The following is a 17,794-nucleotide window of genomic DNA, read 5'->3' on the forward strand; positions in this document are numbered from 1 at the left end:
TAGGATTCAACAAATACGATGCCGCATGAAGATTGGTCTTCAGATGTCTATCCCATCAAGTTTGAATGATTGTTGTGTAGGCTTATACAGTTCCTTATTCTTCTTAAACATCTCCTTAATTGCCATTTTTGCCCTTCGCATTCCTTCATAAACATAAGGTAATGAAGGTTTCTCATCTGAGTCCACAATTCTCAATAATTTGATGAGAGGAGATACAATCTTCACAACTTGATAACAATCATTCTGAAACCGATTATCTAAAATGATTACACTAAAAAATTTTCCTGCTTCAGTCTTCGATAATCTATGGTCCACAAAGTGCTTATCAACCACTAGAGCCTGCAAGTCATTTTTGTGCATATATATGCTATGCAATGTAATAAATGTTGTAGCAAATCTTGTGGCACCAGGACGCACAATTTCTTTCTAACTTGGTCTTTTCCTCAACTATGATAAGAAAACCATATGATTATATGCAAAGATAGTAGTCACCTTTGATGCCTTTGATGCGAGGTCTGACACATGAGGCATGCTGGAAAAGTCTTTCAATATAAGATTTAAACAATGAGCAGCACAAGGTGACCAATAAATACTTTTATACTTTTCCTTAATCAACTTGCCACATGCTATATAGTTGACTGCATTGTTAGTTACTACATGAACAATATTCTTAGGACCAATCCACTCAATAACTTCACAGAATAGCGTAAACAAAGTTTTAGCATCTTTGACTAAATCTGATGCATCAACAGACTTCACAGATACCATACTGTGAGTAGAATACACTAAGAAATTTATCAAAGTACGTTGCCTGACATCAGTCCATCCATCAGCCATGAGTGTGCAACCGTTGTTTTTCCATTTAGCTCGATGGCCATCAATAAGTAATTGACATTCTTTTCTCCAATCACTCAGCAAATTGGTTTTGAAATCATAAGCACTAGGGGCTTTAAACCCAGAGTCAATTGAAGCAATACCATCTACAGCTTTTTGAAATAACGGGCAATCAAATGCTTTACATGGAATATAGTTCACAATAGCCCATTCAGCAATCAACATTTTCGCATTGTGTTTTGCTTCTTTTGTTGCTAATGCACTTTTAATACTTGGCTGGGAATCAGAAGTTGTGCGAGGAGCAAAATAATTGTCCATACTCCCTGTAGCTTTTTTTTTTTTTTGCACTACTCATGATAATTGGAGAATCAATGTCAATTTCTTCAATTTCTTCTTCTATATTTTCAATAGCTTTTTTCTTTGAACACTCTTTTAAAGATTCTGTCATTCTATGATGTACATCATGCGAAACTTTTTTACAAGAAGATATTTGACTAGTGATACTAGCAAGGTGTTACTTCATTCTATTTATCCCACCACCTCTATAACTATTACCACAAAAAAGGCATGTGTATACATTTTGTGTCCCTTCTTTTTTATAAGCAACATGTACCCATGCAGGATTAGTCTTTGCACGTAATGAAGAAGTGGGTGCAGAAGGAGTGGAAGTTTCAGTATTGGGAGTCGAAGATTCAGTATGAGAAGTGATATTATCATTTTCAAAACTTTGATTATTTGAAATATCCATCACTGCTACCTCTTGGAAAGGAAACAAAATCCATACAAAATCAATTTAATCCAGTATCAATTTATCTACCATATACCGATATGTCAATCAATGCTTCAAGTTACAAACATGAATTTATTTACCTCATACTTATGCATCTGTACATAATTATATGTCCTAAATCTTCAAATCAAAAAATATCCTATTGATTATTAATCAATCCTTTTTTCCTGACCAGAACATCACCAATCAATACTTCAGACATGTGAAACATACTTTATCTATCTAGAATCAATTTAATCCAATCTCCAAAGGAAACAAAATCAATTTAAGTTTATCAGTTTAAGCTGTTCATACTTTGTATCGTCCAGAATCAATTTAATCCAATAATCTATATTATTTCAACAAATTCATCTACTTTCCTCTCCTACTTCAAGTATTCATCAGAAATCAAAATATAATTTTCATCTCCTCCCTGCCCAAATCTTTGGACAGCCGAAGAGAAAGAAGCAACAAAACAAAGACATCTCTTTAATCCTAAAAACACAATCTAGCTGAAAGGGAAAAGTTTTGAGCTTACCCACAACTTAATGCACCGAAGGGACAATGCTGAGTGGCCGAGTGGGATTTGAGGGAGACCTGTGACTCTGGATTCAACTTCTACGAACTGCCAAACTGCGAATGCTGAAGGCCAAGTGGGACGTGGTCACGTTGAGGGAGACTTGTAAGCTCAAACCGCCAGACTAGTGATGCAATAGCGACTTTGTGAGGTGGAGAGCTGTGATTTTCGGTTTCAGATCTGCTATAGATTGCGAGGACGTTGAGGGAGATCAGACTAGCTATGACTGCGATTTTGGAGCTCTGCCGAACAACGACCTCTGCCGAAGACTGTAGTGCCGTCGGCAACGCTAGGGAGTAGGGATTGATTTTGGTTTGAGGGAGGGAGTCGCGTGAGCTGCCGCCAGGTTCAGTCTTCAAAGGAGGGAAAATGGCCGAATGGGAGACAGTCGCGAGCGAAAAGGAAAGGAGGAACCGAAGAAGAGAAAATTTTTTTTAATAAATAAAACGACAGTATTTTAGGGGTGCTGACAGGCAAAAAATAAAAAGGCTAATCGACCAACCAGGAAATACCTAGTTCATTCCGGTTATTACCGGCTGGACCGGTTTTTTCCCGGTTTGATGGTTCCCCAGTCAAGCAGCTCATCCGGACCGGACTGGAGACCGGTTCACCGGTTTTCCGGTCAAACCGGCCTGTCCGGTCCGGTTTTTTTTTTTTCCTTGCATGGGAGTGTGTAGGGCACGTGAACAGCCAGTTGGGTGGATATTAATTGTTCAGAGAGATATGAATTTTTAGGGGCAAAAGTCTCCTCGGCATTTATGAACAGCTTGACTTGTCTTCAGGGGCTTCCCATGCACTGTGCTGGTTCTATCGTTGACTTGGACCAATTCAAAAGCATGACTAAAATGACTTGGTCTTGCCAACAAGCGAAATGAACGTTAGAGCCCCGCCAACTTTCATGAAATGATCATCAATATACCCATTCATATATACGCATACATGCATACACACACATCATCTCAAACATGTGTAGTTAACTCGATGGCCAAAAAAAAAAAACGAAAAAAACGAAAAAAAAAACTCCCCCACTCTTGTTTATTTCTTTTTATAAAGTATTTACAGTATCTTTTTATACAGATTAAAAAAATCTTAAATTGTATTAATTTTTTATTAAAATATAATAACCTTTTAATTTTATCTCTATTTAATATATATATCTTTTAAAAAATATCTATATATATACTATAATAAATAAGGAACAAGTATATTTATGTTAAAAATTTAATAAAGTGATTTATAAATAGAACCATAAAAATATTTTCTTTTTATGTTATAAATAGGACCAGAGGAATGTGTAGTTGACTCATTAAATTTGTTCCAAATTTAAATTTTTTGTAACTTTAACCATATTAAATTAGGTTGCAAAGGAAAGAGAAAAATCCAAAGAATTACATTTAAGTATTAATTGCAATGACAAAATTAATAAATAAGTATCAAATACTCTCAAGTCACTTATATTTGGACCAAATTATGCTTCTATAAACAACTTATATTATAGACCAAGGGGAGTACAATTTATTAATAGTGTATTAATTTTTTTTTAATATTGTTTGTACAATGTATGTAAAAACAATACCATGTTGAATCATTCGTCCGTCCGTTCATTTTGCCCTATGAAATGGAAAACTTAGAAAAATTTAGAATATATCAAATACAACCTATGGTGCTTAATATGAGAGCTAGTTGAATGGTTAGATTTGATTTTAAATATAATACTCTAATATATTTTATCTCTTAAATTTATAATTTTTTCTCAAAATATTTATATTGATTGTAAGAAGTTCTCATTTAAAAAATAATTCTAATGCACGTGAGAAAGTAGTTTAAAAACTCGTTTAGAATGTTTTATAAGTAGTTTTCTTAATTATGATTTACCGAATTAGAAAAATATGTAAAAAGAGTTTTGTTTTAATTTACGTAAAATATATTTATAAGTACTTATGAATGTGATTCCAAACAGACTCTAAGATAATATCAAGCTGGTTCAAGTTAAAGTGGGCCTTCAATTCAAAAATTGGATCAAAAGTAACATCTAAAGTACTATTCCAGTTCTAAATACAAGACCTATTTTATAATATAAATTACACTACAAAATTCGGCTTTTCACAAGAAACACAAAAAAATTTACAATCCAAAATGTAAGTGTTTGAGTGTAAATGAACAAATAAAATTCAACTATTTACAATCTAAATTCAGTTATTCATAAGAAACATAAACATTACAAAACTAATAAGAAAATTCACAACTTCAAATGCAAGTATTCATGTTTCTTATAAATTATTGAATTTGGGTTGTAAATATCTTAATTGTTATTGTAAATCGCTAAATTTTACTTGTTTATTCACATTCAAATATTTACATTTTGGGTTGTGGCTTCCCTGTTGTTTCTTGTGAATCATCAAATTTGGGTTGTAAATCCATAAACTTTTGTTATAAATCTTCAAATTTCATCTACTCATTTACACTTAAACACTTGCATTTAGGGTTGTAAATTCCATTATGTTATTTGTAAATTGTCAAATTTTTGTTGTAACTTGTTGAATTTCACTTGTAAATTGTTGAATTTTATTTGTTCACTTACACTTGAACACTTACGTTTGTTTTGTTATATATATTTTTATTTGCATCAGTCTTTCCCTTAGCCACCTTATTTTAAAACAAATCTTCCAGCCATTGGAGCTACAGTAGCGGCCACCAAAGAAAGTCCCATCCTCCGGCAGAGGCGCTCAGTGGCCGGACCTCTGACCTCCGGTGGCTGGAACTTCGGTGATCATTAATATTTATTTTTTGAAAAAATAAAAATGAAGGGTATTATTATAATCTTATTCTTAATTTTAATTTCAGTTTGGTCCTTTGGTCCTACAGTGACATTTCATAATATTTTGGGGTTGTTTGAAATAAATTCTCAACTGCCGTCTTTAATCGAAATTTTTCCTTAAATTAATTGACTAATAACATAGGACATTGACCAAGTGGGACTCGTAGAATATTTTCTAACGTGGGAGACAATTTGTCAACATGGTAGAAAAAGCGGCCACAATATTACTGCTATCTCTGTATTATTAATTTAGAAAGATTAAAAAAATTATTATATTATTTAATTATATTACATGTTACAAAATCTTTTTAAAATATAAATCATTAGATTATATATTAATCTACAAATGAGGCAAATTAATTTGAATAAAAATAATAAATATAAATATTATAAAGTAATTTGGTAACTTTTTAAATAATTTTTAAATTAATTAACTAGATTTTATATTAAACAAACGGACGTAGAGCTATTTTTTTGGGCTTTAGTTAGACCTCAAGTTTTATTCACATCTTAAGTCCTACATATATTTCTTTCTTTTCCATATTCCTATGTTTTTAAGTATTTGAAATCCTAACATATTTTGTTATCTTTCCTTATACGACTTCAGTTTATATCCACACTTTGCCATTTCAAATGTTTAGCCCACTGTATTTTCCTGATAAAAAAAATTATGTGAGTTAGAATTCGAAGCTTGATAGGTCCATGCATGCTTTTTAATTAAAGAGAATTTATAAAAGTATGTAAAAATTGTCTACCACTAAGATTTTTAAATAAGTGATAATTGTATTGATGGGGTGGACATACTTCGATTCCAATTCTCTCAGAATCCCTGTCTCGTTTTGTTCTCAAAATCCCATCCTTATCATTAAATACAAAATAGATGATTTGTTTTTTTTGACCAGCAAATACAAAATAGATGATTGGGATTTAATATTTTGAAAAGATGAATACCCATCTTTTCACTCATATTTATGTACCATGATAATAACAGTTTTTGAAATATTAAATCTAAATTATATACTATTTTGATCCTTAATATAAGATCTAGTTGACTCATTTTGGAATATTAAAGAAATTAGTTAAGTTAGTTATTTGTTACAAATATGTGTTGTCTTTCCTAAAATATCCATATTAATAATGTATTTAGTTAGAATTACTATTTGATGAAATATTTAACATATACGATTACTATAAAAATTATTTTAAAAAAATAAATAAATATAAAAGATATAGTAAATTAGGATTTTATATTTAGAACCAAACTACTAGTTAAATGAGATAAGTAACAGAGGTAGTTTTTTATTGGTACGTGGAGGTGAGATTTTGAGAAGCAAAGTAGAGAGGGGATTCTCCTTCCCTGTCCCACCATGTTTGGTGTCCCATTCCATTGCGCAGTTATTCGATTATCCCCGGAGAGACGAAGATTATTGGAAAAACCACAACCAAAAAAATAGTATAGATCTTGATTATAATGGTATTGGTTTGATGATAATTTTTACAAACAAATCTTATATATATACTCCTCCGGTCCTAATTATAAGACCCAATTGACTTATTTGAGGAGATTAAGGAAGCAAGTTAAGTTGATTATTTATAATAAATAAGTGTTGTTATTCTTAAAATATCCTTGCTAATTAAGTATATTGGCTAAAACTATCATTATTAGAAGGATTATCTTTGAAAAAAATGCATAAATATAAGAGATAAAATGGATTGGGTCTTATAATTATGACCAAATAAAAAGTCAAATTGGATCTTATAATAAGGACCGGAGGAGTATTTTTTTTGACGGCTTTTTTTACGATTTTTTCATATTCCCAACAGAGATATTTTGCTATCCCAAGCTCTTCAGTTGAATTTCCAACGTCCATTTTTCCCAGAAAGACTCTTGCCCTCGCCAACCCACTAGGAAAATGGGTCCAGTCATTAACTTCTTCTGCGGGCTATCCTGATTCAAGTCTAAACTCTGATTGGAAAATTGCGTCCCAACATTGATTCCAATTTCCATTTCAATGATCACTCCCCGGCAAAACGCGGGAGAGTATTACCAATCACTTGACTTTTCTCTTATCTTCAATGATCAACATTCGCTCGTTCGCACACCAATACAGTTATCGCACTATCATTCCCAACTTTCAAAGCTTCTTTTTCTCTGTTTTCTCTGCTTTTTCATTCTGTGAATCATTTCTAGCTTTCCCTGATTTTTAGGAAGAAGATTCTTCCCCAGCCCATCTTCAGAGCTTCGGTCATTCTTTCTTTCTGCTTATTCATTCATCAGCGCACTCATTTCCGTTTGGGATTCTTTTTCCCTCTTAGCTTTTTCAGCACGACCATATACAAATGGTACCCAGATTCGGATTTCCGTTTCTCTTCTTACTGTTATTCTCTCTCTGTCTCAATGCAGAATCCAAGTGTAAGAAAGGATGTGGCTTGGCTCTTGCCTCCTACTACATTTGGGTCGGTTTTACCAGTAGGGTCGGTTTTACCAATATCACGGCCCTTCCGCCGATCATGCGATCCCCAGTTCTTCGAACAACACAAGATATCATCAGCTATAACACAGACCAATTATTAAGCGACGACTATGTCAATACCACCGCTCGAGTGAACATTCCGTTCCCTTGCGATTGCATAGATGGGGAATATCTGGGGTACGTATTCAAGTACCCGATTCAGAAAGGAGACACCTATGCGGTGGTTGCGAATCAGAGCTATGCCAATTTGACCACCGTTTTGATGTTGGAGAGTGCGAATAGCTATTCACCGGACAATATTCCTGACCATGGAACGCTCAATGTGACGGTGAACTGTTCGTGTGGGGATCGCCGCGTTTCGAAAGAGTACGGGTTGTTCATCACGTACCCACTTAGAGCTGAGGATTCTCTGGAATCAATTGCGAACCAGACGAAGCTTGATGAGGATTTGTTGCGCAGGTATAATCCTGGTGTCGATTTCAGCAAAGGAAGTGGTGTGGTGTATATCCCGGGAAAAGGTACATTAATTTATGTATGTCTCGATAATCTCATCTCTCAGCACATATTATAAGAGTCAAAATCATAACTTTCTTGAAAATCATCCAAAAACCCTGTATGCATGCTAAAATTGATAAGAACAAACACCCACATACCTGCCAAAATCATTTATGAACTCAAAACCATTGTTATACTCAATTCTCTAAACGAACTACACAGTAACTTGTAAGAACTTTAGGACAATCTATACTAAGTTATAGAATAAAGCTGTTATGTTGCTAGTTTTTTTTATCGTAATTAGAGGAATATTTTTAAAGGAATGATCATTTTCCATTCAAAATTAGCTCTACTTTGGGCATCAGTGATGACTTCATTGTCAACTAATGTGAATCGCGAACAAAAATAAGAAAGGGAGAATAACCACAATTGATTTTTTATAATCTAAAAATGCTCAAAAGCTAAGGGATGCTATAAATATTCCTACACCTGCCTCAAATATTTTTCTTTGCTTTCACTTTTCAGGCCAAAATGGTGTCTTGTGCCGCTGCCCCCTAGGTAACTTCCCTACTCTCCCGATGATGATTTGTACATGAGGTGGCATGGGTTTTCCCTGTCCTTCTAAATATTATCTCTAATCAGATTTTTGACTAAATTAAATTTAAGTATCCTTCTATTTTCAAAATGTACATGTACTTATTTTGCAACAAAGTTACAATACGTTTTTAGTCCAATTTTAAAATTTTTTGCTAGAGTACCCTTCGCTGCATAAGTGCAATTTTTTTTTTGGTGTTAAAATTTGTGAAAACATTTTCTTTAAACTTTTGCATGCTTGGACATAATACATATTTGTATGTTTTATTTAATATAGGGTTGTATTTAAAAAAAAAAATTCAAGCTGGGATTAAATTGTATATTTTGGAAATGTATCTGCATAATTTTAGCCAAACTTGAGAGTTCTTGTAATTTATTCTAAATGTGTTAATCCTAATGTGTGTTCTCATTTTCTTTGCAGCAGAAGAGGTTTGACCATCTCTCTCCTTAGAAAGTTGCTTATTTGATGAATGCTTTGGTAAGGATATGCTGAAATATAGGGTCAGCGCCACTTTGAACTGATATAATTTCTCAAGAAACAGGTCTAAGTGGTGGGGCTATTGCTGGATTATCTGCTGGAGCAGTAGCTGGGTTTCTCTTATTGGCTGTTTATATGTATGTTGCATATTACCGTAAGAAGGAGGAGGGGGCAAAACTGCTTTCTGGAGAATTAGTAGTCTTCTCTGCTCAAACAAGGAACGGTAAACAGATGCCTACATTTGCCCTTCCTCCTTTTCATTGCACTTTCAATAAAACATGAGTAAAATGGAAAATGTTCCAAAGGCTTAAATGATTTAACAACTCTCATCTAATTTAGCATTTTGAAGTAAAACTGAAATAACCTTGTAACATGCTCAATTGTGGGTCTCATTTCCTTTGTCTCTCTCACTAGCTATCTGAAAAGGAAAAGTTTACAGTCTGATGCTTTCTTTGGTTAATTTTCTTAAAACATCCCATTAATAACTCTTCTCTAACTTCTTCAACATTCTGAAGTAAAACTGAAATAGCCTCATACGATGTTCAATTGGTGGTCTTATTTCCCTTGTCTCTCTTGCTAATAGAAGTTTTTGGTTTGATGCTTTCTATATAGTTAATTTCATGAAACATCATAGATTCTTGCTGCCGGATAATTCATATTCCTTGTAAAAGCATGGTGTCCACGTAGCTGAAAAATCATTGACTGAGGGAGAAAACTGATTGATAATTCCATTTAATCAGCTCAAGTTTTTAGGGTTGTAAGCTAATTTAGTTTGTTTCAATATCCATGTCAGTCCGATTATTCTTATTGACTTGCAGTTCACATAGGAATCAAAACTTTATTTATTTATTAATTAACTCAATACTATATAGCCTATCATAGCCTTGCATACCTAGCCACAATATGTGGCTCAATTGGCAAATTGAGCTGCATGTGGACAAACAGACATTCCTTGCAGTTCAAGGGTTCCCGCCTAAAGAAACTATTGTCATGGGACAAGCTGAGTCCCCAAATGGGGATTAGTTGTGTTTGAAACAGAGCATATATTTCCTGTGTAGTTTATTCAATAAAGAGGATACAAGTTATATAGGGTCGGATACCCTAGAGAATGATGGGGTATCCAAGATTAGATCAATCAGGAATTAAACCAGCATAGAAACTATTCCTAAAATAGATGAATAACAAATAATAAATAAGTAAAGAAAATAAACATATGGAGGAAGCACATATAGGTGACTGCGAGGTCATCTAGGTTAAGTGATTAAGGTTTGGGCCTGGGCCTTAGGTTGCCAACAAGTTATGGCACCTGACTGTCTTATCAAAGATAAAAACCCAAACACAACACACTGGAGTTTTTCCCCTATGATAGATCATATAGCCATATCAAATTTAGATTTAACTTTTGTTGATTAGAGCCTAGAGCATGTAACTTTTGATAAAATCTTTTAGTGCAAGATGTGCTTTCCTGGGTATGAAACCCATAAATTTTGCTTTAAAGTATTTTTTGTAATCAAAATGAGAAACTGAACCTCATAGATGGTCCACAAGGATAGTAAAAACACGTTTGTTCTGATTATAAATGCTTTCTGCATTAGATATGATGAAAAAATGCATTAAATGTGTAGAATATGACAATATAGTTGATGATTTAATATAGTAATTCTGGTGTAAAATTTTAGATTCCAATGGTCCTCCTGCTGCTGTTAATACTGGCATCAAAGGTATTACTGTGGAGAAGTCAGTGGAGTTTTCATATGAAGAATTAGCTCGAGGAACAAACAACTTCAGCATGGCAAATAAAATTGGTCAAGGTGGTTTTGGGGTTGTCTACTATGCGGAGCTGAGAGGCGAGGTTTGTGATCTCATGTACTATGAAATTAAATTTGATTACATGCACTTTACAAGAAAAGTTGTGTTTCATTCATATTCGTTTGAGGACAGTCTTATCAATGATGCATATATATATATATATATATATATATATATTTTGCCTGAATCTTTTTTAGCAATATTGTGTGAAAAATACTCAAACAAGAAGTTTTTAGTCTTGCTCTATTGATGAGTTATAGCATTCAACCAAATGCAAGAGCATTACATGTGGTGGATTTGAAACACAACTACTATAAGAATGTTGAACTTTGAAAAAGTGAGTATCAGCAAAGTATAATTCATCTTTAACAACATCAATAACAAAGCATTATCCCACTAGATAGGGTTGGCTATATGGGTTGCATAAAGCCATTGAGTTCTATCCAAAGCCAAATCTTTAGATATATTATTAATTAAAAGATCTCGCTCAATAACTTTATTAACTATTCTCTTTGGCCTTCTTGTACTCCTTTTTGGAGCATCTATTTGATCAACTCTTCTCATCGACGCATCTAAATGCCTTTCTTTGTGTGACCAAACCATCTCAAATGGTTTTGTATCATTTTCTCATCAATAGCAACCACTTCAACTTTTCCGTGTATATGTTTATTACAAATCCTATTTTTTCTTGTATGGTTACACATCCATCTTAATGTTCTCGTATCTGCTATTGCCACTTTATCTTCATGTTGTCCCTTTAAAGTCCAACACTCACTACCATATATCATTGCTGATTTTATAGCAGTGTGATAAAACTTGTTGTTGGTATTTAAAGTTTCTTTGAATATGCATACTGGAGAAGATAGATAAACTAGAGACTTGTGTTCTCCTTTGTATCAACTATAATCTTTTGATCATGGACAAGAGAATTAATAGTTGAACTCATGCTGAAGAGGAATGAAGAGAAGAAGAGTCACTTTCGAAGTTATAGTACAAAGAGCTAAAATGACTGAATGGAGACATTAACATGTGATGGGCTCAACACTAAAGTGGGCTGAGTATATAAGAGTAGGGAGCCCAAATCTGGACATGACACTCAGCAGCCGGAATTGGGCCGTGGGGATGGCCTACAGCCCTCTAATCCCAAGGAGGGTGTCAGAGTTAAGGAGGCAACCAAGGAGTGGATGATTTGGGAGAGCCTCTGACCTCTCTGACACCAAGGAACTCCTTCTTTCCTTGCTTATTGTTACTGTTTTCCTATTTCCTGTGCTGTAACTAGGATTTGTTAGTCATTTTTGCTATCCTTTCCTGAGTTTCCTCTTCCATACCTTATTGAAGGGGATTGTACGGACTAATCCTTGGTTCTAGGAAATAATTGAGCAGAAATACTGAGGAATTTCTTATTGTATTGTGTAAAGATCAAGAGTTGCACAGGATTTTATAGAGGCCGTAGCAGACCTATCCTAGGAAACTTAATAAAGAGTAATAAAAGAGAATAAAATCTTATCTTTGACTATTTAAATTAGGAAAGAATCAAGCAATAAAGAATGATATTATTTTCATCCATGCCTTTTTCTTTTCCTCTTACTGTGGCTTAAAAATGATATTATTTCAATTAATCTTTTACATTTTAACCCAAAATTTCGGATCTAAACTGTTGTTGTTGATGATGTTATTTTGCCTCTTTTCACCTCATGAAGGGTTACTGTTCAGATAATATTATAATATTCTTAGGATGCGTAGGACTTTGTTTGTTCTTTTTTATTGTCATTTTACTTTTCTTATTCTCTGATTAAATAAACCTCTTAAAGGGATTTTCCTTTGCAGAGAGCTGCAGTTAAAAAGATGAAGTCACAAAATGCAGAAGAGTTTCTTGCTGAATTGAAAGTGTTAACACGTGTTCATCACCTGAACCTGGTATAGTAACTTTCGAATAAAAAGTTGATGTATTTTTTGAGCATATAAGTAAATATAATGCTTCTTTAGAAGTTAAATCATGTATGACTTTGATGGTTTTTTGGGCTGCCGAGTGATATGGTAAATGTTAGTGTTCATATAGTGAAGGGGTTCAACATTAATCTTGGCATTCGCTTGGAGGCTTCACAATTTCATTGTTTTGAACTCGGAACGTTACCATTATTAGACTTGGAAGGTTATCTCTTTTCAGGATTAGTCATGATTTATTTTAAAGCTTGATAGCATCAAATTCTATTCTCCAAGATCAAACTAATTTTCCCTCCGCATCACTCATTTCTGGAATTACTGATATCATTTTTACTTTTTTACTTAGAAGTTTATTGTAAATAATCATTCTCACTTTCTCAGGGAGGTTACTGTAAAAGCATTCTTTACTTGTAAAAGCATCCTGCAGGATACGAACAATTTCTTCTCACTCAGCTCATTCAAACGCTTCTCAACTCATCCAACATCTGTCTTGCTCTTTTTCACGACTCTTCAGTCTTTCTCCACTCGTCTGCTTATCTTGTTCTACTTTTGCAATAATTTGTATCAAAGAGAATCATCTCTGCACCATGCATTTGCTTCACAAAATATAAAGCGCAACAGAGTATGAAAGCAGGTGAATTGAGTTAGTGGGTGGAGTCTTTACTAGTGTCCATATATCGTGTCGTGTGCTTGCAATTTTGTGAGAGAACTAACGCATACTCCACGGTTCACAATTTAAGACGCCCTTAACAGAACCGCAGCACACCCTACTGTTCATGCCAACTTTCCCCTAATCCCCCAATAGAAAATTACTAAAAACATTAAGAATTAACAGCTTACAAATTATACAATTGGTATATAAAATTAGTGAGAAGCTGTTCTAGATTGATGTGATTTCAATTAAGTTCTATGAGAACATTGGTTGTAATATGCTTATGCACAACAGTTAATCTAATATGCTTCTATGCTGTTGTTTTGTCATGTTCTGCCTTGTCATTAGCTGTGTCAGTGTTTTATGACTGCACGTTCAGGATTTCAAGCATCCATCTTATGGGTGGTTTACAATTGTTGTTTACTTCATTTTAAGTTCAATTGAAATTGTAAAAAACTGTGCAGGTACGCTTGATCGGATATTGTGTTCAGAAGAATTGTCTTTTCCTGGTATATGAATATATTGACAATGGGAACTTAAAAGAGCACTTACGTGATCCAGGTGCGAAAAGCATTTCACCATTATCTATTTCAGTTATGCACATTGATTTGATTATTATATTAATTTATCTAGACACATTTCCTAAAAATTACAAGTCTAAGAAATAAACCATACTATTTGTAGCTTGTAAATAGTACGGCTTGCAATATACTTTAAATTTTATATTAATGATCAAGTCATTTTTTGATAGGGAGAGAACCATTGCCGTGGTCACTACGAGTGCGAATTGCTCTGGATTCAGCCAGGGCTCTTGAATACATTCATGAGCATACAGTGCCTGTATATATTCATCGTGATATAAAGCCAGCTAATATATTGATAGATCAAAACTTCCGTGCAAAGGTTGAATTTTTGTCCAATATCTGTAGAACCCATCTCTATTTTTCAGTTTTTGTAATGACTTGTAAGTCCTTGATTATTCATCTTTTCAGGTTGCAGATTTTGGGTTAACCAAGCTCATTGAAGTGGGAAGTTCATCTCATCTCTCTAAAGGGCTTGCAGGCACATTCGGTTATATACCACTCCAGTATGGCAACTTCTTTTTTTCCTTTCAGGCTGTAGCTAGCTCATAGAAGTTAAGAATTGCAGTTTGTGCTGAAGTGTGGAGTTAGAACCTGAGGCCATCCCGTAGATTTAAGACAAATTTATGGCGGGCATCCCTCTTTTCCCTTTTCAAATTGATTAATTTTGCCACATAACAAACATGGCTAAAAGGAGCACTCACGTCTATCATAACAAACACTGTGGACCACTTATTTGTATCTTCTGTTAAGGCAAATGTCTTAGTGCCCGTTTGACACTTTCTATAAGTGACACTGGTTAATCATGATTTCTGTTTGGATATTTTTTCTCACAAGTGATTTTAAAAATTGTGATTATATTTGGTTTTCATTTATTAAAATCACTTATGGATGTATAATTACTAAAAAGGGCATGAGGTTAATATTTGAGGAGAGATTTTTGGAAGAGTGTGGGAGGGTAGATTGGAGAAAATTTAGTTGCTGAAGATTGATCAAGATTTTTCAAACACATAAGTTACTCCTTATTGTTTATCCTAAAAGTGCGGTAAAAGGATAAAATCATGATTTATCAGGATTTTATAAAAATTATCCAAACAAGATAAAGATGCTTCATAATCACTTATTTGGATTTAAACGGGCTTATTTGAGATCCTGCTACTTAACTAAACAGGCTCTGAAGTGTTAGAAATTGCTTCTTCTTCTTCTCTCTCTCGTTTTTTTTCTTTTTTGCTCAACGTTAGAAATTGCTTCCATCTGTTCTCTATTTCACTGCTCTACTTATTTCGTTAACATAATTGGATGTGAATATCGAGAAAGTTTTCCTTGGTATGGAACTCGCTTTCCTTGAAATGGTTTATAGGGACAAGTTTTCTGACTAATAGGTGCACTTTCTTAGCATACATTCAAGTAAGAAAGGAAAAATAAGTTCTGTTTTGTTTGCATAGGAATGATGGTACTGTTAAAACCGATGTCTATGCTTTCGGAGTTGTTCTCTGCGAACTTATATCTGCTCAAGCAGCCGTGCTCAGTGTCGGTGAAGTTGGTTCTGAAGCGAGAACCCTTGTCTCTTTGGTGATTCTTGACTTCTCCATTATAAATATTTTATTTAGTCTTGATTTTTTAAATGCATATCTAGCATTTTAATCGAATAACTAAGGGTTATATTTGCCTTGGTTGCTGCAGTTTGAAGAAGCTCTTGAGCAGCCTAATCCTGAAGAACATCTTCTAAAGCTTGTTGATCCTAGGCTTGAAGACCAATATACATTTGATTCTGTTTACAAGGTGAGCAAATAATGAACTACTTAAACATTTGAGTTTGGAAAATATCTGTGGGTTACTTGCCAGCATTTTTAGACCAATAACTTGATAGCAAATACTTCTTCTGGTCCTAATTATAAGAGCTAATTGAAGGATTTAGTTTAATTTTAAATGTAATATTTCATTTTGCCTCCAAAATTTATGATCCCCTTAATTTTTCCTATTGATTGTACATATCAAAGAGAGTTTAATACATATTCTTTCCAAATAATTAGTTTAACTAAATTCTTTAATTTTTATAAATTAATTATTTAGCCCCTACATTTAAAGATAGGAGAGAGAGAAGAAGAAGCAATACAGTGGTGAACATCATCGACTATACGAAGTGAAATTGACGCTATTTAAAAACTTACCGCAAATCACAATGCAGAAATTCTCTATAAAGCAATTGCATATAATAAAGCCTCGCACAAGCTGGCCTTAACTATGTGTGCGGTGGTCGTCTATTGCACAACACTGTTGACTGTTTTGCACATTGTGCAATAGTTCTCCAAATGACATGATATGATAACAACGATTAGATCAAAATTCATAAATACTGCATTCTAATCATGTGCATTATAGCTATTCTTGATCGAAATCTTCTTGCTATGTGCAATCAACATGGACATACAAAGGGGGAAAAAATTATAAATTTAAAAGATAGTGGATTGGGATTGGGATTTCATATTTAGAACTAAAATAAACTTTTTATCTAGCTCTTATATTTATGATAGGATGTAGTGGTATTTTTTGACATAGTGAGTATTTGGATTAGCTTATTTTAAGTGATTTTAGGATGTTATAATCTGTATAGAATTCAAATCTGTTGATGAATCTAACCACTTGAAATGCCTGTCATGGGACTTGTAGATGGTCCAACTAGCCAAGGCATGCACAGAGAAAAAACCAGACCGACGTCCAAGAATGAGATCTGTTGTGGTGGCTCTAATGGCACTCTCTTCTGCTTCTGTGAAATGGGATGTTGCCTCCTTGTATGAAAATCCGATACCCAAATTTGATGCAGCGGAAACAGAGAGCATAAGTGAATAGTCTTTAATATAAGACATATTTAACTAATTTGATTAAATTAAAGAAGTTAAATAAGTTAGTTAATTATAAAAAATATGATTTTTTTTTCTAAAATATCATAATCATCTTCTTTAATATTCTCTCTTCCTCTTCTACTTGATAATGGTTGATAGAGTATTTATAAGTATAATTTAAAAAAAATTGATAAATATAAGAAATAGGCTCTAAATACAATTATGTTTTATAGTAAGGACCAGAGGAGTAATATTTAAATTAAGTGACATTCTTGTTATTTTGGATCTCCCTTGATCTTAAATCCATAATAATATTAATGTCAATAATTTCATCCAAATGAAATTTTTACGAATATTGTTATTTAACTAATATACTAGAAACTTAGTTTAAAAAAAGAGAGAGAGAGAAGGCAATAATGTAGTTTAGTTTTCAATTTGATCTCTATCTTTTTACTTTTTAGTCATTTGATCTTAACAATGTTAATCTTATTTAACAGGGAAAAAAATGTCAACATTACAATTTTAAGTGTTGATAAAGCATTCTAAATATCAACATATTAAGTTTAATTTATTAAGATAAAAATGACTGAATTAAAATATTAACATATCAATTGGAAACTTTTTGTTAGCATCTAAAATTGCAGCATTGAATTTTGTTATCGAAATTTATAGTTTAAGGATAAAAGACTTAAAAGGTATTATAAAAGTAAAAGATCACATCAAAGCAATGCGTAGGTAGTGACTTACTTTCATTAAGAAAACTTTAACCAGTATAAACTTAAGTGTTGCCTATCCTTTTTTTTTTTTTGGTTATATTACGAGACATTGACCCCATATATAAATAGTGTTAGAGAAAATTGATGAAAATTATTCATGGCAAAATTTATTGTCTAAAGAATCCAAGTCTTTTGAGTTGGTGCAATTTA

The 17,794-nt window shown here is 33.3% G+C and overlaps 1 protein-coding gene across 1 annotated transcript in view; it reads left to right on the forward strand.

The window, feature by feature from the left end:
* The window catches only part of LOC114712628 (lysM domain receptor-like kinase 3), a 44,006-nt gene extending 27,123 nt beyond the window's left edge, over window positions 1-16,883 (forward strand). The window contains exons 3-12 of the mRNA XM_028897177.1: window positions 8,986-8,990; window positions 9,104-9,262; window positions 10,719-10,891; window positions 12,676-12,765; window positions 13,909-14,005; window positions 14,196-14,347; window positions 14,437-14,531; window positions 15,471-15,597; window positions 15,709-15,807; window positions 16,696-16,883. Coding sequence (XP_028753010.1) covers window positions 8,986-8,990; window positions 9,104-9,262; window positions 10,719-10,891; window positions 12,676-12,765; window positions 13,909-14,005; window positions 14,196-14,347; window positions 14,437-14,531; window positions 15,471-15,597; window positions 15,709-15,807; window positions 16,696-16,875 — 1,177 coding nt within the window. The 3' untranslated portion in view covers window positions 16,876-16,883. The remainder of the gene's footprint in view (window positions 1-8,985; window positions 8,991-9,103; window positions 9,263-10,718; window positions 10,892-12,675; window positions 12,766-13,908; window positions 14,006-14,195; window positions 14,348-14,436; window positions 14,532-15,470; window positions 15,598-15,708; window positions 15,808-16,695) is intronic.
* The last annotated feature ends 911 nt before the right edge of the window (window positions 16,884-17,794 follow it).

The sequence above is a fragment of the Neltuma alba genome, unplaced genomic scaffold (genome assembly GCF_004799145.2).
Source record: "Neltuma alba isolate B1F8T4 unplaced genomic scaffold, ASM479914v2 tig00011382_pilon, whole genome shotgun sequence".
NCBI classification, from domain to species: Eukaryota; Viridiplantae; Streptophyta; class Magnoliopsida; order Fabales; family Fabaceae; genus Neltuma; species Neltuma alba.